The 17037-nt window shown below is 52.3% G+C and overlaps 1 protein-coding gene across 2 annotated transcripts in view; it reads right to left on the bottom strand.

Annotated features, from left to right (window-relative positions):
- Positions 1-10543: 10543 nt before the first annotated feature.
- Positions 10544-17037, bottom strand: part of ARHGAP39 (Rho GTPase activating protein 39) — a 282235-nt gene continuing 275741 nt past the window's right edge. For both annotated transcript variants that reach the window (XM_038760044.1, XM_038760045.1), the window contains 4 exons: positions 15449-15648; positions 14390-14481; positions 13187-13356; positions 10544-11652 (listed from right to left, as the gene is read on the bottom strand). In XM_038760044.1, the coding sequence (XP_038615972.1) occupies positions 11458-11652; positions 13187-13356; positions 14390-14481; positions 15449-15648 (657 nt within the window). In that variant the 3' untranslated portion in view covers positions 10544-11457. The remainder of the gene's footprint in view (positions 11653-13186; positions 13357-14389; positions 14482-15448; positions 15649-17037) is intronic.

Genomic DNA, 17037 nt, shown 5'->3' with positions numbered 1-17037 from the left:
ATAATAATAATAATAATGGCATTTGTTAAGCGCTTACTATGTGCAAAGCACTGTTCTAAACGCTGGGGGGATACAAGGTGATCAGGTTGTCCCACGGGGGGCTCACAGTCATCATCCCCATTATACAGATGAGGTCACTGAGGCTCCGAGAAGTGAACTGACTCGCCCAAGGTCACACAGCAGACATGTGGCGGAGCCGGGATTCGAACCCATGACCTCTGACTCCAGAGCCCGGGCTCTTTCCACTGAGCCACGCTGCTTCTCTATATTATTCATACATTCGTTCAATCGCATTTACTTCATATGTTTTGTTTTGTTGTCTGTCTCCCCCTTCTAGACTGTGAGCCCGCTGTTGGGTAGGGACTGTCTCTAGATGTTGCCAACTTGGACTTCCCAAGCGCTTAGTCCAGTGCTCTGCCCCCAGGAAGCGCTCAATAAATACGTTTGAATGATGGAATGAATTTACTGAGCGCTTCCTGGGTGCAGAGCACTGGACTAAGCGCTTGGGAAGTCCAAATCGGCAACAGATGGAGACGGTCCCCACCCGACGACGGGTTCACGGTCTAGAAGGGGGAGACGGACACACAAAAAAAGTAATAATAATGATTCATTCATTCAATCGTATTTATTGAGCGCTTACTGTGTGCAGAGCACTGGACCAGGCGCTTGGGAAGTACAAGTTGGATGATAATAATGATGGTATTTATTAAGCGCTTACTATGTGCAAAGCACTGTCCTAAGCGCTGGGGAGGTTACAGGGTGATCAGGTTGTCCCCCGGGGGGCTCACGGTCTTCATCTCTGTTTTATAGATGAGGGAACTGAGGCCCAGAGAAGTGAAGTAATAATAATAATAATACTGATGGTATGTGCTTGGCACGTAGTAAGCGCTTAACAAAGTCCATGATCATTATTATTACAATAATACGATTGTAATATTATTATCATCATCATCAATCGTATTTATTGAGCGCTTACTGTGTGCAGGGCACTGTACTAAGCGCTTGGGAAGTCCAAGTTGGCAACATACAGAGACAGTCCCTACCCAACAGTGGGCTCACAGTCTAAAAGTGGGCTCAATTATGAATAATTACCATTATTAAAGCACTATTAGTATATAATGCTAATAATATATAATATACTATTATACACAATATAACACTATTATCATATTATCATTAATTATTAATGACATTATTAATACAATAATAATTATACATATAATAATAATAATGGCATTTGTTAAGCACTTACTATGTGCCAAGCACTGTTCTAAGCACTGGGGGAGATCCAAGGTTGTCCCACTTGGGGCTTACAGTCTTCATTCATTCATTCAATCATATTCATTGAGCGCTTACTGTGTGCAGAGCACTGGACTAAGCGCTTGGGAAGTACAAGTCGGCAACGCATAGAGACGGTCCCTACCCCACAGCGGGCTCACAGTCTAGTCTTCATCCCCATTTTCCAGAAGAGGGAACTGGGGTACAGAGAAGTGATGTGACTTGCTCAAGGGCACCCAGGGGCAGAATTAGAACCCATGAGCTCTGCCTCCCAAACCCGGGGTCTTGCCACCAGGCCACACTGGCTCCAATCAATCAATCAATCAATCAATCGTATTTATTGAGCGCTTACTATGTGCAGAGCACTGTACTAAGTGCTTGGGAAATACAAATTGGCAACATATAGAGACAGTCCCTACCCAACAGTGGGCTCACAGTCTAAAAGGGGGAGACAGAGAACAAAACCAAACATACTAACAAAATAAAATAAACAGAATAGATATGTACAAGTAAAATAAATAAATAAATAGAGTAATAAATATGTACAAACATATAAACATATATACAGGTGCTGTGGGGAAGGGAAGGAGGTAAGATGGGGGGATGAAGAGGGGGACGAGGGGGAGAGGAAGGAAGGGGCTCAGTCTGGGAAGGCCTCCTGGAGGAGGTGAGCTCCACACGAGGCCCAGGCCCCTCCGCGACTCCCGGCCCAGGACAGCCCCCAGCTGCCCTGGTACCAACAGAATAAATAGAATTATAGCTATCTACACAATCCTGTTTCTTCATTTAATAATAATAATACGGATGTCATTTCTTAAGCGCTTACTATGCTCAAAGCACTGTCCTAAGCGCTGGGGAGGATACAAGGTGATCAAGTTGTCCCACGGGGGGGCTCACAGTCTTCACCCTCGTTTTACAGATGAGGGAACTGAGGCCCAGAGAAGTGAAGTGACTTGCCCAGGGTCGCACGACTGAGACGTGGCGGAGCAGTGATTAGAACTCACAACCCTCTTACTTTAGTCCCCTGCTGTATCTACTAGGCCACACTTCGTGCTCAGGGGCCAAGCCCTACCTCCTTCCCCTCCCCACGGCATTTGTATCTATTTGTACAGATTTATCACTCTATTTATTTTACTTGTACATATTTACTACTCTATTTAATTAATGATGTGCATAGAGCTCTAATTCTATTTATTCTGATGATTTTGACACCTGTCTCCATGTTTTGTTTTCTTGTCCATCTCCCCCTTCTAGACTGTGAGCCCGCTGTTGGGTAGGGACCGTCTCTAGATGTTGCCGACTTGGACTTCCCAAGCGCTTCGTCCAGTGCTCTGCACACAGTAAGCGCTCAATAAATACAGTTGAATGAAATGAATGAATATAGTAAGCGCTCAATAAATACGATCGATCGATTGATTGATTGATTGGGGCGGGGAGACATCTTCAAATCCCCGCTCTGTGACCGATTCTCTGGGCCCGGGTGGGTCTGGCCCCCGTCGGTGTGATACATTGTGCCACAGCCCCTCCCATCCCCCCGGGAGGTCACACAATTGCAAGAAATGCTATTACTGGGGGTCTCAAAAATTCCCAATTGCTACTCATTTATCCTCAAATAATAATAATCATCATAATAATGAAGGCATTTATTAAGTGCTTACTATGTGCAAAGCAATGTTCTAAGCCCTGGGGAAGTTACAAGGTGATCAGGGTGTCCCACTGGGGGCTCACGGTCTTAATCCCCATTTTACAGATGAGGTAACTGAGGCCCAGAGAATAATAATATTAATAATAATAATAATGATGGCATTTATTAAGTGCTTACTCTGTGCAAAGCACTGTTCTAAGCACTGGGGAGGTTACAAGGTGATCAGGTTGTCCCACGGGGGGCTCACAGTCTTAATCCCCATTTTACAGATGAGGTAACTGAGGCCCAGAGAATAATAATAATAATAATAATAATAATAATAATGGCATTTATTAAGTGCTTACTCTGTGCAAAGCACTGTTCTAAGCTCTGGGGAGGTTACAAGGTGATCAGGTTGTCCCACGGGGGGCTCACAGTCTTAATCCCCATTTTACAGATGAGGTAATTGAAGCCCAGAGAATAATAAATAATAATAATAATAATAATAATAATAATAATAATAATAATGGCATTCATTCATTCATTCATTCAATCGTATTTATTGAGCGCTTACTGTGTGCAGAGCACTGGACTAAGCGCTTGGGAAGTCCAAGTTGGCAACATAGAGAGACGGTCCCAACCCAACAGTGGGCTCGCAGTCTACAAGGGGGAGACAGACAACAAAACAAAACATATTAACAAAATAAAATAAATAGAATAGATATGTACAAGTAAAATAAATAGAGTAATAAATCCGTACGAACATATGTCCATATATACAGGGGCTGTGGGGAGGGGAAGGAGGTAAGGCGGAGGGGGATGGAGAGGGGGAGGAGGGAGGGAGGGGGCTCAGTCTGGGAAGGCAGTCTGGGAATCCTGGCTCCGCCAATTGCCAGCTGGGTGACTTTGGGCAAGTCACTTCACTTCTCTGGGCCTCAGTTCCCTCATCTGGAAAATGGGGATGAAGACTGTGAGCCCCCCGTGGGACAACCTGATCACCTTGTAACCTCCCCAGAGCTTAGAACAGTGCTTTGCACATAGCAAGCGCTTAATAAATGCTATTATTATTATTATTATTATTATTATTATTATTATTTATTAATATTATTATTATCCCGGCTCCAGGAACCCGAGAGCGGCAGCCCGGGCGGCCGGAGCGGGCGGGGCGTCTCCCCCGCTGTCTCCCCCAACTAGACTCATTTTGGTGAGGAACTGTGTCAGTTGTGGTATTGTGCTCTCCCAAGCACTTAGGACAATGCTCCTCACGCAGTAAATACGAATAAATACGAATTCATTCATTCATTCAATCGTATTTATTGAGCGCTTACTGTGTGCAGAGCACTGTACTAAGCGCTTAGGGAAGTCCAAGTTGGCAACATATAGAGACGGTCCCTACCCAACAGCGGGCTCACAGTCTAGAAGAATGAATGAATAAACGAATCTTTTCGTTTCAGTGGGTGCCCCCTTAGGCCTGGTGATTTGGGGATTTAAATCTTCGTCCGGTTCTTTTCAGACCGAAATCTTAACTCTTTAGTCAATCAATCCATCGATCAATCACACTTATTGAGTGCTTTTCACCCGGTTCTGTTCAGACCGAAATCTTAACTCTTTACTCAATCAATCCACCGATCAATCACACTTACTGAGTGCTTTTCACCCGGTTCTGTTCAGACCGAAATCTTAACTCTTTATTCAATCGATCCATCGATCAATCACATTTATTGAGTGCTTTTCACCCGGTTCTGTTCAGACTGAAATCTTAACTCTTTACTCAATCAATCCATCCATCAATCACATTTATTGAGTGCTTTTCACCCGCTTCTTTTCAGACTGAAATCTTAACTCTTTACTCAATCGATCCATCGATCAATCACATTTATTGAGTGCTTTTCACCCGGTTCTTTTCAGACGGAAATCTTAACTCTTTACTCAATCGATCCATCGATCAATCACATCTATTGAGTGCTTTTCACCCGGTTCTGTTCAGACTGAAATCTTAACTCTTTATTCAATCAATCCATCCATCCATCAATCATATCTATTGAGTGCTTTTCACCCAGTTCTTTTCAGACTGAAATCTTAGCTCTTTACTCAATCAATCCATCCATCAATCAGATTTATTGAGTGCTTACTGTGTGCTGAGCACTGTGCCAAGCACTTGAGAGAGTAGAACATTGATTCAGACTGAAATCTTCTTTTAATTACCTTTCTCCATACCTCCCCCGCCTCTACTATGTCTTTCCTAAGATGTACTGACCGGAATTCCGGGTGTGGGCGTACCATGATTTGAATTGGCCTTTCTTTTGGTTTTCGATCCCCTTCCTGATGACGCCCAGCATCTGGTTCGGCCTTGATGGCTGCAGGTCGTTTAATACAGCATTTAGCCGTAGCTCTGAGATTTGTTTCCTCAGCACAGCTGACCACTTAGCCGCATCCCTCACCAAAAAGTGATAATTTGGGCTAATTTTCCGTAGATGCGTTGCTTTGTATTTGCTCATCTGCCACCTTTCAGCCCACTTCTTTGCTATTCGAGGTCTTTCTGGACCCTATGGGCATCTTTGGAGGAGCGTAGAATCACCTGAAAGCTTGAAGATTTCAATTTTTAACCCGTTTAAATGCATTCAATTGGGTTCGAATCCCGGCTCGGCCAATTGTCAGCTGTGTGACTTTGGGCAAGTCACTTAACTTCTCTGTGTCTCAGTTACCTCATCTGTCAAACGGGGATTAAGACTGTGAGCCCCACGAGGGACAACTTGATCACCTTGTAACCTCCCCAGTGCTTAGAACATAGTAAGTGCTTAATAAATGCCATTTTATATATATATATATAAATATATATATATTCAACAAAGACTGTCCCATCCCAGAGTCCTGGAGGACCCTGCTACTGACCTCCATTTTCTCCATTCAGAAGAGCGGTCCTTAACTCCTACCTTTCGTTTCCTCTCTTTTAGCCAGTTGTCTATCCGTAATGAAACATTCCTTCCAAACCCTGATTGCTCATTTTTTGCCTTTTTTTAAAAAGCTTCTGGTGAGGTCCCTTGCCAAAGGTCTTTTGAACAAGTAAACGTTACGTCTACAGGCTTTCGTGCTTGTTGGAGCCTACAAAGCACGAAAGGAAAACGACACGGGGGTCATCCACTACGACTGTTCTATTTTCACTGCTCTCGTCGTCCTTTCCATACCTGTCCACGCACGCCTCTCAGCCTTTTTTCTACAGTTTACGGCTTGGCGGGGTTGCAACCCATTGATTTTCTTCCCTCCGCTAAGTTTCAGAGATGTCGATTTTGAGGCCGAGAAGCGGTCAGGCCGGTGGGGGGGCCAATGAGGATGGACACATACGTATCTCCCTCCCCCCCGACTCCCACCGATCAATTCCACCTTGTTGCCATCTTCCCTTGGCCAGACGCCTCCTCCTCGGCCTCCTTCTCCCCTTCCTCGAGCACTGGTGGGCTGGTGAGAAAGGTGGCCCAGGAGAGCGGCAGTCACAGAGCCAGGGACGGGCGGACGTGATACAGACGAGAGGCCAGCACGGGGGAATGTCCATATGTAGTTTATTCACACAACATGGAGTCGCCTCTACATGTCCATGCGTTGTAATTACAGAGTTAGTCAGACAACGGGACCCGGGGAAAGGAGGTGGTGGGATTCTGGGGGGTGGGAACAGCAGTCTTCAAAGACTGCTCTGCTCTTCCTCCTCCTCCTCCTCCACCCCTTACAAATAAGATGGAGAGCTGACCTGTCCCCCTCTTTTCACCCCCCGGGGGTTTGCCCAGTTCCTGAGATGATTGTCCAGGGAGGAATTCGGGGGTGGGGAGGGGGGGCAGGGCCCCTTCCCAAGCCCAGAAGGGCAGGCTGGCTGGGCACGGTTGGAGTGGCTTGTTTTCCCCCTCTGCCCCGAGAGTGGGTCTTTCTGGGACACCCCCCCGGCCTCGTAAGAGGGGAAGGATTTTGGTCCCCAGGCAGTGCATTGATTGTGGCGCTGCCACATGTTTGAGGCTTCACGCGTGTTCTGAAATCTGCCCGCCCCTGCCAGGATGGCAGATCCCAAGGGCAACTGAGAGAGGCAGCCCCCGGCCGCAACTCCGGCCCCTCACCGCCCCGGAATTCAGATCAGGCTCGGCCTAAAGAGAACTGGTATTGGACTGGCCCAGGCCCCACGCTAGGAGCCCACCAAGCAGGGCTCTAAAACTGTGGCCTACCCAGTGCCGAAGGGGGAACGGAAAGAATGAGGAGGAAACCAATTGGGGGTGAAAACCTAAAGGTGGCAGAAAAGTCGACCTCCCCTTCAGGACCAGTGCTAAGAGGCCGGTGACCCCAGGCCAGCCGGCATTTTGTGGGGTCGGAGACAAGTACAAAGAGCCGAGATAGCGGCTGCCCCACTTGGGCTTCCCTTAAAACCCCGGGCACGGAGAAGGGGTGGGAAGGACCTGTTGATTACTGGAATGACAGGTAGTTCTGCTCTTTATATCCCCGTCTTCCCGGGCTGAGAAATGTCAGCTACCCAGGGCTACCAATGGCCTGCACCGTTGCGGGGTGGGGAAAGAGAGAGAGAGAGAGGGGCAGGGAGATATCTTTTCCCCCACACCTCTCCCCCTCTCCCACATAATTTGCCATCCTTGGGATACGGCACCCCACGTGACGCGGTGGCCCTCGGGTGACTCCCAGTTTCGCTGGTCCCTGAAGCCGGTTGTCGCCCCATCACCAGATCTCAGGATAGAGGAGGTGCAGAGGCGGGGTTGGCCACCCGGACCCCACGACGGGCCTCTGCTCCAACTGCCCTCGCTGGCCGTCCATCACCTGAGGACCGGCGTCCTCCCCGTCGCCGGGGGCCGTGAGGACGGGACCACCCGGGGTCAGTCGGTGGCACGGAGCCGGACACGAGAGGGGAGCAGAGGCGGACCCTGGCAGACGGGGCCGGGAGCCCGGGGGGGCACTTTTCGGCTGATCCGGTCCGCCTTTCCCTGGATGCCAATGGGCTTTTTGGTGGGGTGGGCCTGGCAGGGGAGGGTGGTTTTTTGCTTTTTTCTTTTTTTAATAATAATAAATAAAAACTCAATCCTAAAAAAAATAGATATATAAAAACAGGGAAAAAAAAAACTTAAGTTTTACAACAACCAGAACAACAGAAAAATCCAACATTGGAAAAATGTACAATTGGGAGAAAGCCCCATTTCGTTTTAAAAACAAGGCGGCGGGGGGGGGGGGGGGTGGCGGAACCGCAGCCCGGCTGGGCCCGACGATAGCGGAGAGGTGGTTGCCTCTTGGCGTCTGGGAATTTTATACAACTTGTGACTTGTCGCCATGAAGCGAGAGAGGCTGGTGTCGAAGGGGAAGACCACCCCTCTCTCCCCACTTTCAGCCCGGGGGGGCCGGGCTCGTACAGCCCCCCGAGGGATCGGGCTGGGGGGCTCCAGGGGCGCGGGCGGCTGGGAATCCTGGGGTTGATTCACGTGCGCGTACACGCACGCGTACACACACACACACACACAAACACACACCACTTTCACACGCACACGTGTATGCGCAGAAGAAGAAAACCGTTCCCGAGATGGCTAAGCAGGGAGGTTCCTGGCTTCTCTTGCCTTGGCTGCAGAGGGAAGAGAGGTCACCCTCCCTGCCCACCACCTAGACGTCGCGGATTATTTCCTTTGGTGTCTGGGGCCCTTTGGGACTAACCCTCCGTCGCACCTTTGGGCCCCTGAGGCCCGAGAGGAGGCTCCTTGGAGGCCGGTGCCGCAACCTCAACTCTCTCTGGCCTGGGGGCGGGCGGTGACAGTCCGCGTCCAGGGCTGATGGGGGAAAAAAGGGCGTTTCTCACAGAGTCGTGTTTGCTTTTTGGTCGGAAGCCAAGAAAAGCGGAGAGGAAAAATGGGCAATACCTACGGTGGGGAGATAAATAGCCTTTGGATTAGAACTGTTTCATTAGCAAATTTAGTACTTATATCTCTCACTCTATTTATATATCTATACATAGATTCTTACTGGCTTGGGATGACGACTAGATTCTGAATTTATAGTTTCACTGACAAAAAAAATAATCTCCGAGGCTTCTCCCGTTCCCCTCCCTACCCCAGCACCCCCAGAGCCATCCCTACTGCCCTAACCACTCTCTAGTTGGCCCAGAGTGCCCAGGCGTGCCCTGTCCTACCTGGGCCTCAGAGGGTGGGCGAGGTGGGGACCCACGCTCCAAGGTAGACTCCTGCTTCGGCGCCTCAGACCGGACTGGGTGGCGGGAGGGAGAGGCCAAAGCACTTTGGTTCGGGTCGGGAATGGTACCGGAGTGAGTTGCGGCCTCGGCTTGCCTTGGGGGCCTCGCTCTCCAGACCCCCGTGGCTTCCGTCCCACCGGCGAGGAGGGCGCGTGGCTCCAACGCAGCGGAGAGGGGAAGGGGGGAGGCCGAAATGTGAAGTGGGGCGTAGCGTGGAGGGAGGAGCGGGGAGGAGGCGAAGCTGGGGTCACAGGAAAGGCCACTTGAGGTGGAAAGGGTTGGGTTCACTCAAGAGAGGGAGGTACGAGCTAGAAACAGACCCTTCAGTTAGAGAAGCAGCACACTCTTCAGGGCAGGGCGCCGTGGCAGATGATGGTCCGGAACGCCGGCCGGACACTGGACTCCCTTACCTCCCCGGGATTGCCCAAAGGAAGCCAGGTAAGCTGCCCTGTCCGGCTATCCCCGGAGACCAGGAACCTAGGAGGGAGGCCCGGAGATGAGAAGCGTCCCTCTCTCAGTAGAGGAAGGTGTTCACGAGGCGTCAGGTAGGAGCCACAAGGCCAGCGTGGGGAGGGGAAAAGAGTGAAGGGGGCAACTGGTCCCACAGCTAGGCTTCCGTCCTGACTGGTGGGCAGGGGGACTGGAAGTGCCATGGCAGAAAGAGCAGCGCTGCAGATGGGACAGGGGGGCGGGAGGATGGGACGCTGAAGCCGCCGGAGAAGTCAGACCCAAGTTTGGAAACGCCAGGCAGGGGCCCTAACGCCCACCGCTGCTCTCTTCCCACAGGGCTACTTGGGGATGGAAGGCAGAGGCCACCGGCCAGCAGATCCGGGGAGGAGAAAGGGAAGCTAGCAGCCGGCACCCACCTGGAGAGCCGAGCAAAGAGGAGAGGAAGCAGGGCCGAGAGCGGGCTGCGGGGACGGGGAAGCGGTCCGAAGCCAAACGAGCAGAGGGCAAAGAGGAGTGGAGCAGCCTGGGAAGGAGGAGAGGGAGCGGAGGGTGGGGACGGAACACCGGGACCGGAGGAATCGGAGCCAGGTGCGGAGGGACACACGGGGTGGCTTCGGCCAGGAAGCCTCGGAAGTGGGGTCGGAAGCCGGAGGAGGAGGAGGAGGACAACTTCCTCTTCTTCAGCTCGGTCATCGTCTCTAGCTGGATTTAGATCCCGCCTGCTCTGAAACCGCGAGGGGCTGGGCCCGCCGGAGGCCGAGGGGGGCCGAACGCCCACGGGCTTCCTCGGCAGCCGGCCTCTCCGCTCCCGAACCCGGGCCAGCTTTCTCTGGGCGGCTGCCGGGCTAGGGAGCGGGGAGCCCGCTGGGTAAACGCGACATGGACAAAGGCCGACACAAAACCATTGAGAAATCTGTACACCGGGCGGACGGTGGGCCTTGCCCTCGTTCAGCCTTCCTCCCTACTTCCCTCGGGAGGGCCTGGGGGGGGGGGGGGCGACTGTCCCGTGTGGGTATCGTGAGTTTATAACCTGTCATGCTTATTTCAGTGGTCAATACATTCCCTCAGCCCCTCCCCCCTCCCCTTCCCGCTTCCCTCCCACCTTCCCTTGCTGCAAACCCGGAGCTGGGCCTGGAGACCTCACCCGCTCCCTTTCCACACCACGACGCTTTCCGGAGGGGAATGAACCGGGGGGGGTCGACAGACCCCGCACGGTGGCCGGGCGGCAGCAAGCGTCGGCCACCCGGGAGGGGGGCGTCCGGCGTCCTGGCCTGAACGTCCCCCTCGCCGGACTCCGGAAGGCCATCCGTCACCCGTCCCGGGTCCCACCCCCTTCCTCCACAGGCTCAGTGTCCCCCGAGAGATCGTCTCCAGAGCACCGGCTTCTCTCCGCTAAAGCCGGAAGGCGTCTGGGAGCGTTAGCGGCCGAACCACCTGGCAGGCCCCGGAGAGGGGCCCCAGCCCGAGCCCTTCCCTGCCAGATCCAGTCCGGGGGGTCTCCGCGCCCCCGGGAACTCAACCCAGCCCCACCTCTACCCGTAAGCCGGGCTCTTTCCCGCCAGGGCTGAAAGTCTTCCCATCAGGTGGGGCGCCGGGAGGCTGCGGCACAGACGCTGCCATCCATGAGACCTTCCGAGGCAAGATGCGCGAAGAAAGGAGATCGTCGGCTCAGGGCGCTCATCCCAGGCAACCAGCCTCGACCCCCTGGGGAGAGGAGCCGGAGTCGGGACGGGCATCCGGAAGGGCGAGACGTCCCTGGGGCGGAGCTGAACGGGGGGCCGGGGGTGACGGGCCGGCCGGCGCGGTCCCTTTCCTCCGTGCCACGTCTCTGTGCGGTGTCGGGGGCCGGTTGGGGAGGAGGTGCGGGCGGGGCGTGGGCCTGCCCCCTCTTTCGCTATAGCACCCCTTCCATGAAGCTGGTGTCCAGGTGCTGGATGAGGACTCGGATGAAGGACATCTCCTTCCTGGTGTTCTCGAAGATGATCCGCGGGTCGTCCGACTGGCAGCGGAGGCAGTTGGGGGCCATCACCATGGCCAGGTTGTTGACATCCATCTTGGTGATGGCCACGTTGGCGGGCTGAACGAAGACCTGTGGGCGGGAGGGGGGATCTGACATGTATCTATCCCAGCGCTTAGTACAGCGCTTGGCATATGGTAAGTGCTTTGGAGAAGCAGAGTGGTTCAGTGGAAAGAGCACGGGCTTTGGAGTCCGTTCAAATCCCGGCTCCGCCAACGGTCAGCTGTGTGACTTTGGGCCAGTCACTTCACTTCTCTGAGCCTCAGTTACCTCATCTGTAAAATGGGGATTAAAACTGTGAGCCCCACGTGGGACAACCTGATCACCTTGTAACCTCCCCAGCGCTTAGAACAGGCTTGGCACATAGTAAGTGCTTAATCAATCAATCAATCAATCAATCACATTTATTGAGGGCTTACTGTGTGCAGAGCACTGTACTAAGCGCTTGGGAAGTACAACTTGGCTTAACAAATGCCATCAATATTATTATTATTAAACACCACAATTATTATTATTATGCTGGGAGGCGGCCTCTCCCATCTCGGGGTCAGCTTCGGGAATCCTTGCTTATACTGTCCTCTCCCAAGAGCCTAGCACAGTGCTCTGCACAGAGTGAGTTCAATAAATACCACTGACTGATCGATTGATTCCCTGCCATCGGCAGCAGCTCAGGGCAGGAAGGGAACACAGAGTCAGAGTCACCGACGGAGCTAAGACTCGTGATCTCTCCTACTTCCTATCCTTGGGCGTCCTGACGATGGTACTTAGGAGTCAAACGTGGTTTTTGCCAAATGGGGGGCTTTCCCAAATCAGTTGGGAGAATCTCAGGCCCCCAGGAAAGTGGGATGGTGGGAGAATGCTATGTGGCTCCTCCTGGGAAGGTCATTTTAGACTGCGAGATGGAGCCAGGGACTTCAACGGCCCACAGCAGCCCCTGGACAGCCATCCAGGGCCAGATGTAGTCATAATGACTTTTCCCCCCATCCTTCCTCTATCCGAAAGCCAGTTCCATCCAGAGCTAAGAGGATCTTAGAGGTTTCTGGACGTGTGGAGTGTTGGCGATCCATGAGGGCTTCTTGTGTGTTATCAATCAATCAATCAATCGTATTTATTGAGCGCTTACTGTGCGCAGAGCACTGTACTAAGCGCTTAGGAAGTATAGAGACGGTCCCTCCTGGGTGACTAGAAGGAAAGTTTGGGGATTCAGCGGGGAAAACCTAGGGATGTCAGACGACACCTCCCGACACCTTAAGAATGACATCGATAATGATAATAAACGTGGTCTTTGTTAAGCACTACGTCCCAAGCACTGTACTACGCGCTGGGGAAGATACAAGATCATCGTGTTGGACGCAGTCCCTGTCCCACATCGGGCCCGCAGTTTTCATCCCCATTTCGGATGAGGTAGCTGAGGCCCAGAGAAGTGAGGTGACTTGCAGGCGGAGTCGGGATTAGAAGGTGCTCTTTCCCGTAGCTTCCACCCCTCTTCCTTTCTCGGGGGAAGCCCAGAGGATGGTGAGAGGATGGGGATGGTTTTGGGGGGCGGTCCGGGGAAGTCGGTCCGAACCCCCGGGCCGAGCCCACCCCCGGGCCTGCCTCACTCTACCTGGAGGAAGCGGATGAGGTAGCAGAGCACCATTTTATTGATCCGGGGTAGAGAGTGGATGACGGCGATGGCGGCCTCCGGGTTCTCGTAGTGGGTGATGCACTGTTCGTAGAACTCATGGGGAATCAGGGGCTCCTCCAGCTCCCGATACCACAGCTTCAGCAGGGAGGCTGCAGAGCAAGAGCACGGTGAGGAAAACACAGGGAGGAGGAGGAGGAGGAGGAGGAGAGGGGAAGGCCAGCAGCATGGTGATTACCACTTGTGCTGGGGGTGGGCCTAGGCGTAGCGACGCCTCTAACGTATGGACGGCCCATTTTTCCACGAGGAGGGATAAGGAAGCGGCTCAGGGGCTCCGGCCCATCCACACCGATACCTTTTCTGGTGCTGATGGATTCTTGGGTCAAACCTTCCTTCTGCTCCCCACTCCCAGTGGGAAGGAGTGTGAGGGGGAAAGGAGGTGGTTCATTTATACTAATTCATTCACTCATTCAGTCGCATTTATTGAGCGCTTACTGAGTGCCGAGCACTGTGCTGAGCGCTTGGAAAGTACAATTCGGCAACGAATAGGGACAATTCCTACCCAACAACGGGCTCACAGTCTAGAAGGTGGGGAGACAGATGACAAAACAAAACAAGTAGGCAGGTATCCACAGAAATAAACAGAATTATGGATATGCACGCATCCGCATTTTAAAAAAAATAAATAGAATAATAAATATGTACATATATACACCAGTGGTGTGGGGAGGGGAGGAGGAGCAGAGGAAAAGGGGGGCTCAGTGTGGGAAGGCCTCCTGGAGGAGGTGAGCTCTCAGGAGGGCTTTGAACGGGGGAAGTGAGCTAGTTTGGCGGTTGTGAGGAGGGAGGGCGTTCCAGGCCAGGGGCCTCCCCTGTGGGAGGGATTTACTCTATTTATCCCACCCTGTGGGTGGGATTTACTCTATTTATTTATTTATTTATTTTATTTGTACATATCTATTCTATTTATTTTATTTTGTTAGTATGTTTGGTTTTGTTCTCTGTCTCCCCCTTTTAGACTGTGAGCCCACTGTTGGGTAGGGACTGTCTCTATATGTTGCCAATTTGTACTTCCCAAGCGCTTAGTCCAGTGCTCTGCACATAGTAAGCGCTCAATAAATACGATTGATGATGATGATGATGGATGTCCGGGGATGAAGAAATAATGAATGGAGAAGCTCTTACCGGGGACATGGGGGTCTTCCAGGCCGGTGGGGATCTTCCACTGATCTACCTGTAGTTTCAGGGCGTTGACCTCATCGATGTCCCCGGGGACCCTGAGAGGGAGAGCGATACCAACTACGGGAGGCTGCGGGAAGCGGTGAAAGCAAGCCCAGACCCACGGCATTGGGGGGCAGCGGGGTTGGAGGTGGAGCCAAGGGTGAGCCCATGTTTGTACTTCCCAAGCGCTTAGTACAGTGCTCTGCACATAGTAAAGCGCTCAATAAATATGATTGATGATGATGATGATGTTCGGCAGGGGAAAGGACTGGGAGGTTGTGGGAAAAGACAACACCCCGGAAACCAACCCACCAACCAAAGTCTCTCTTTGCTGAACTGGCAGCCCGTTTACTCCTGGGCAACCCAAAGGGGACCCTCCAACTCTTCCACCTGGGGTCTGGCCGAGGTGCAGAGAACTGGGTCTCTTTTAGGGTCGGGGCTTGAGGCCTCTAGTATTTGGGGCCAATGGCAGCGACTTCCTCTAATAATCCTCCAGATCCGTAGCGGGAGGAATTTTCTCCTTTGTCAGAAATGCCCATAATGGGCCCAAGCACAGTTTGACCCGCTACCCTGGCAGGGGCTGGGATGGCATTTGCTAAGTGCTTACTATGTGCAAAGCACTGTTCTAAGCGCTGGGGAGGTCACAAGGTGATCAGGTTGTCCCACGGGGGGCTCACAGTTTTAATCCCCGTTTTCCAGATGAGGTAACTGAGGTACAGAGAAGTGAAGTGACTTGCCCACAGTCACCCGGCTGACAGCTGGCGGAGCCGGGAGCCCTCGGAATCAGTGGCAGGACTTGAAGCGATGCCCATCTCTCTGGGCCAGTTCCGATAAAGTGGCCTGTGAGACAACCCCTCCCAACTGAACGAGTGGACCGAGACCCTCGGGGTGAGCTTTTCTAATCCGGCGGGGAGGGAAAGGTGGGGGAAACTGAGGCTGTGCTGGGCTTGGAGGCCCCCTGAAGGAGGCCAGTGGTTTTCTCGGCGGCAGGTGGGAGGGAGAGGAGGGGGAGGGCTCGATTACCTGAAGATGCCCTCCGTCTGGTCACCGTTGAGAGCCAGTACCTCCTCCGAGAGCCTGGTCTGCACCCAAGGAAGCTGCCGGTCGGGGTAACGCTCCTTCTGCATGTTCATGATCTCCTGCAGGGAGCTGCCAAACATGGACGGGCTGAACACGGCGTTCTTCGCATGCCGGATCTCCTCGATATTTGGCTTCTTCAGGCCCTGGGGGAGATTGGATCACAGCAGACATAAGGCTTGGGACCCGGTCTCGGCCCTCGGGGGATTTTCAGTCTAACGGGGTAAACGTGAGTGGATTTACTTCGGGGGCAGATTTTCCTTCTCAAGTTGCTCACGACTGTGGCTTCTCTTGAAGGCCATCTCCGTTGCTCCTAGCTCTACCTCAGCTACTCGTGGCCCAATATTTTCAGTATCCTTTATTAGCTAGTCTGCTCAGACCTTTCCCCTCCACCTTGCATTCTCACCGAAGGCAGGCGAACTACTTGACGCCGTCCATTCTTTATGGGAGATCCAGGGAGGGAGGTGGGCTTCTTTGTGAATCCAGTAAGCCTGGCTGCCTCTCCTTCGGAGGCATTATTTTGATAATGGTTTCAGAATGAATAACAGCTTCGTGCTTTCTCCACCAAAGCTCAACAAAACGTCTGGGAAAACTGGATGAAACAGCATCCCTTCCGACCTATTGCTGCGGCGCTTGGGAGATTACTGGGGTGCCAAGCCTAGTGAATTTCATACAGTTTCCTGTAGAACAAACCAGAAGTGGGGCCAAGATTTACGGGCTCTCCGGCCCCACGGAGTCCATTTCTCTTCCTGTTGGCACTCGGTCGTCCCTCCGAAAGCTAATAATTGTGGTATTTAAGTTCTTACTTACTCAGGCACTGTAAAAGATGTATTATCAGAGAAGCAGCGTGGCTCAGTGGAAAGAGCCCGGGCTTTGGAGTCAGAGGTCAGGGGCTCAAATCCCGGCTCTGCCAACTGTCAGCTGTGTGACTTTGGGCAAGTCACTTCACTTCTCTGGGCCTCAGTTGCCTCATCTGTAAAATGGGGATTAAAACTGTGAGCCCCCCCACCGTAGGACAACCTGATCACTTTGTAACCTCTTAGAACAGTGCTTTGCACATAGTAAGTGCTTAACAAATACCATCATTATTATTATTATCAGATCAGACAAGTCCCTGTCCCACATGGGGCTTACATGGGGGAGGGAGAATAAGTATCTTACCCCCATTTTACAGATGAGGAATCCTAGATACAGAGAAGTCAAGTGACTTCCTAAGGTCATTCTGCAGGCAAGTGAGCCCACTGTTGGGAGGGACCGTCTCCATATGTTGCCAACTTGTACTTCGCAAGTGCTTAGTACAGTGCTCTGCACACAGTAAGTGCTCAATAAATACGACTGAATGAATGAATGGACTGAATGACTCTTGACTATCCTTTCCAGAACCCAGATTCTGGCGCCAAAACAGAGTGGGCTGAGACTGTCTGCATCCAGCCCACAGAGTACGGTGCAGGATCCAGGGGCAAGAAAACCTTGTGTTTGCACAAAGTTAAGTTTCTGTACTAGAACTAGGAGAGGCAACTGAGCTCACTGCTTCC

The sequence above is a fragment of the Tachyglossus aculeatus genome, chromosome 18 (genome assembly GCF_015852505.1).
Source record: "Tachyglossus aculeatus isolate mTacAcu1 chromosome 18, mTacAcu1.pri, whole genome shotgun sequence".
NCBI classification, from domain to species: domain Eukaryota; kingdom Metazoa; phylum Chordata; class Mammalia; order Monotremata; family Tachyglossidae; genus Tachyglossus; species Tachyglossus aculeatus.
The sequence above is the reverse complement of the archived record's forward strand: the minus strand, read 5'-3'. Positions and strand labels throughout refer to the sequence as shown.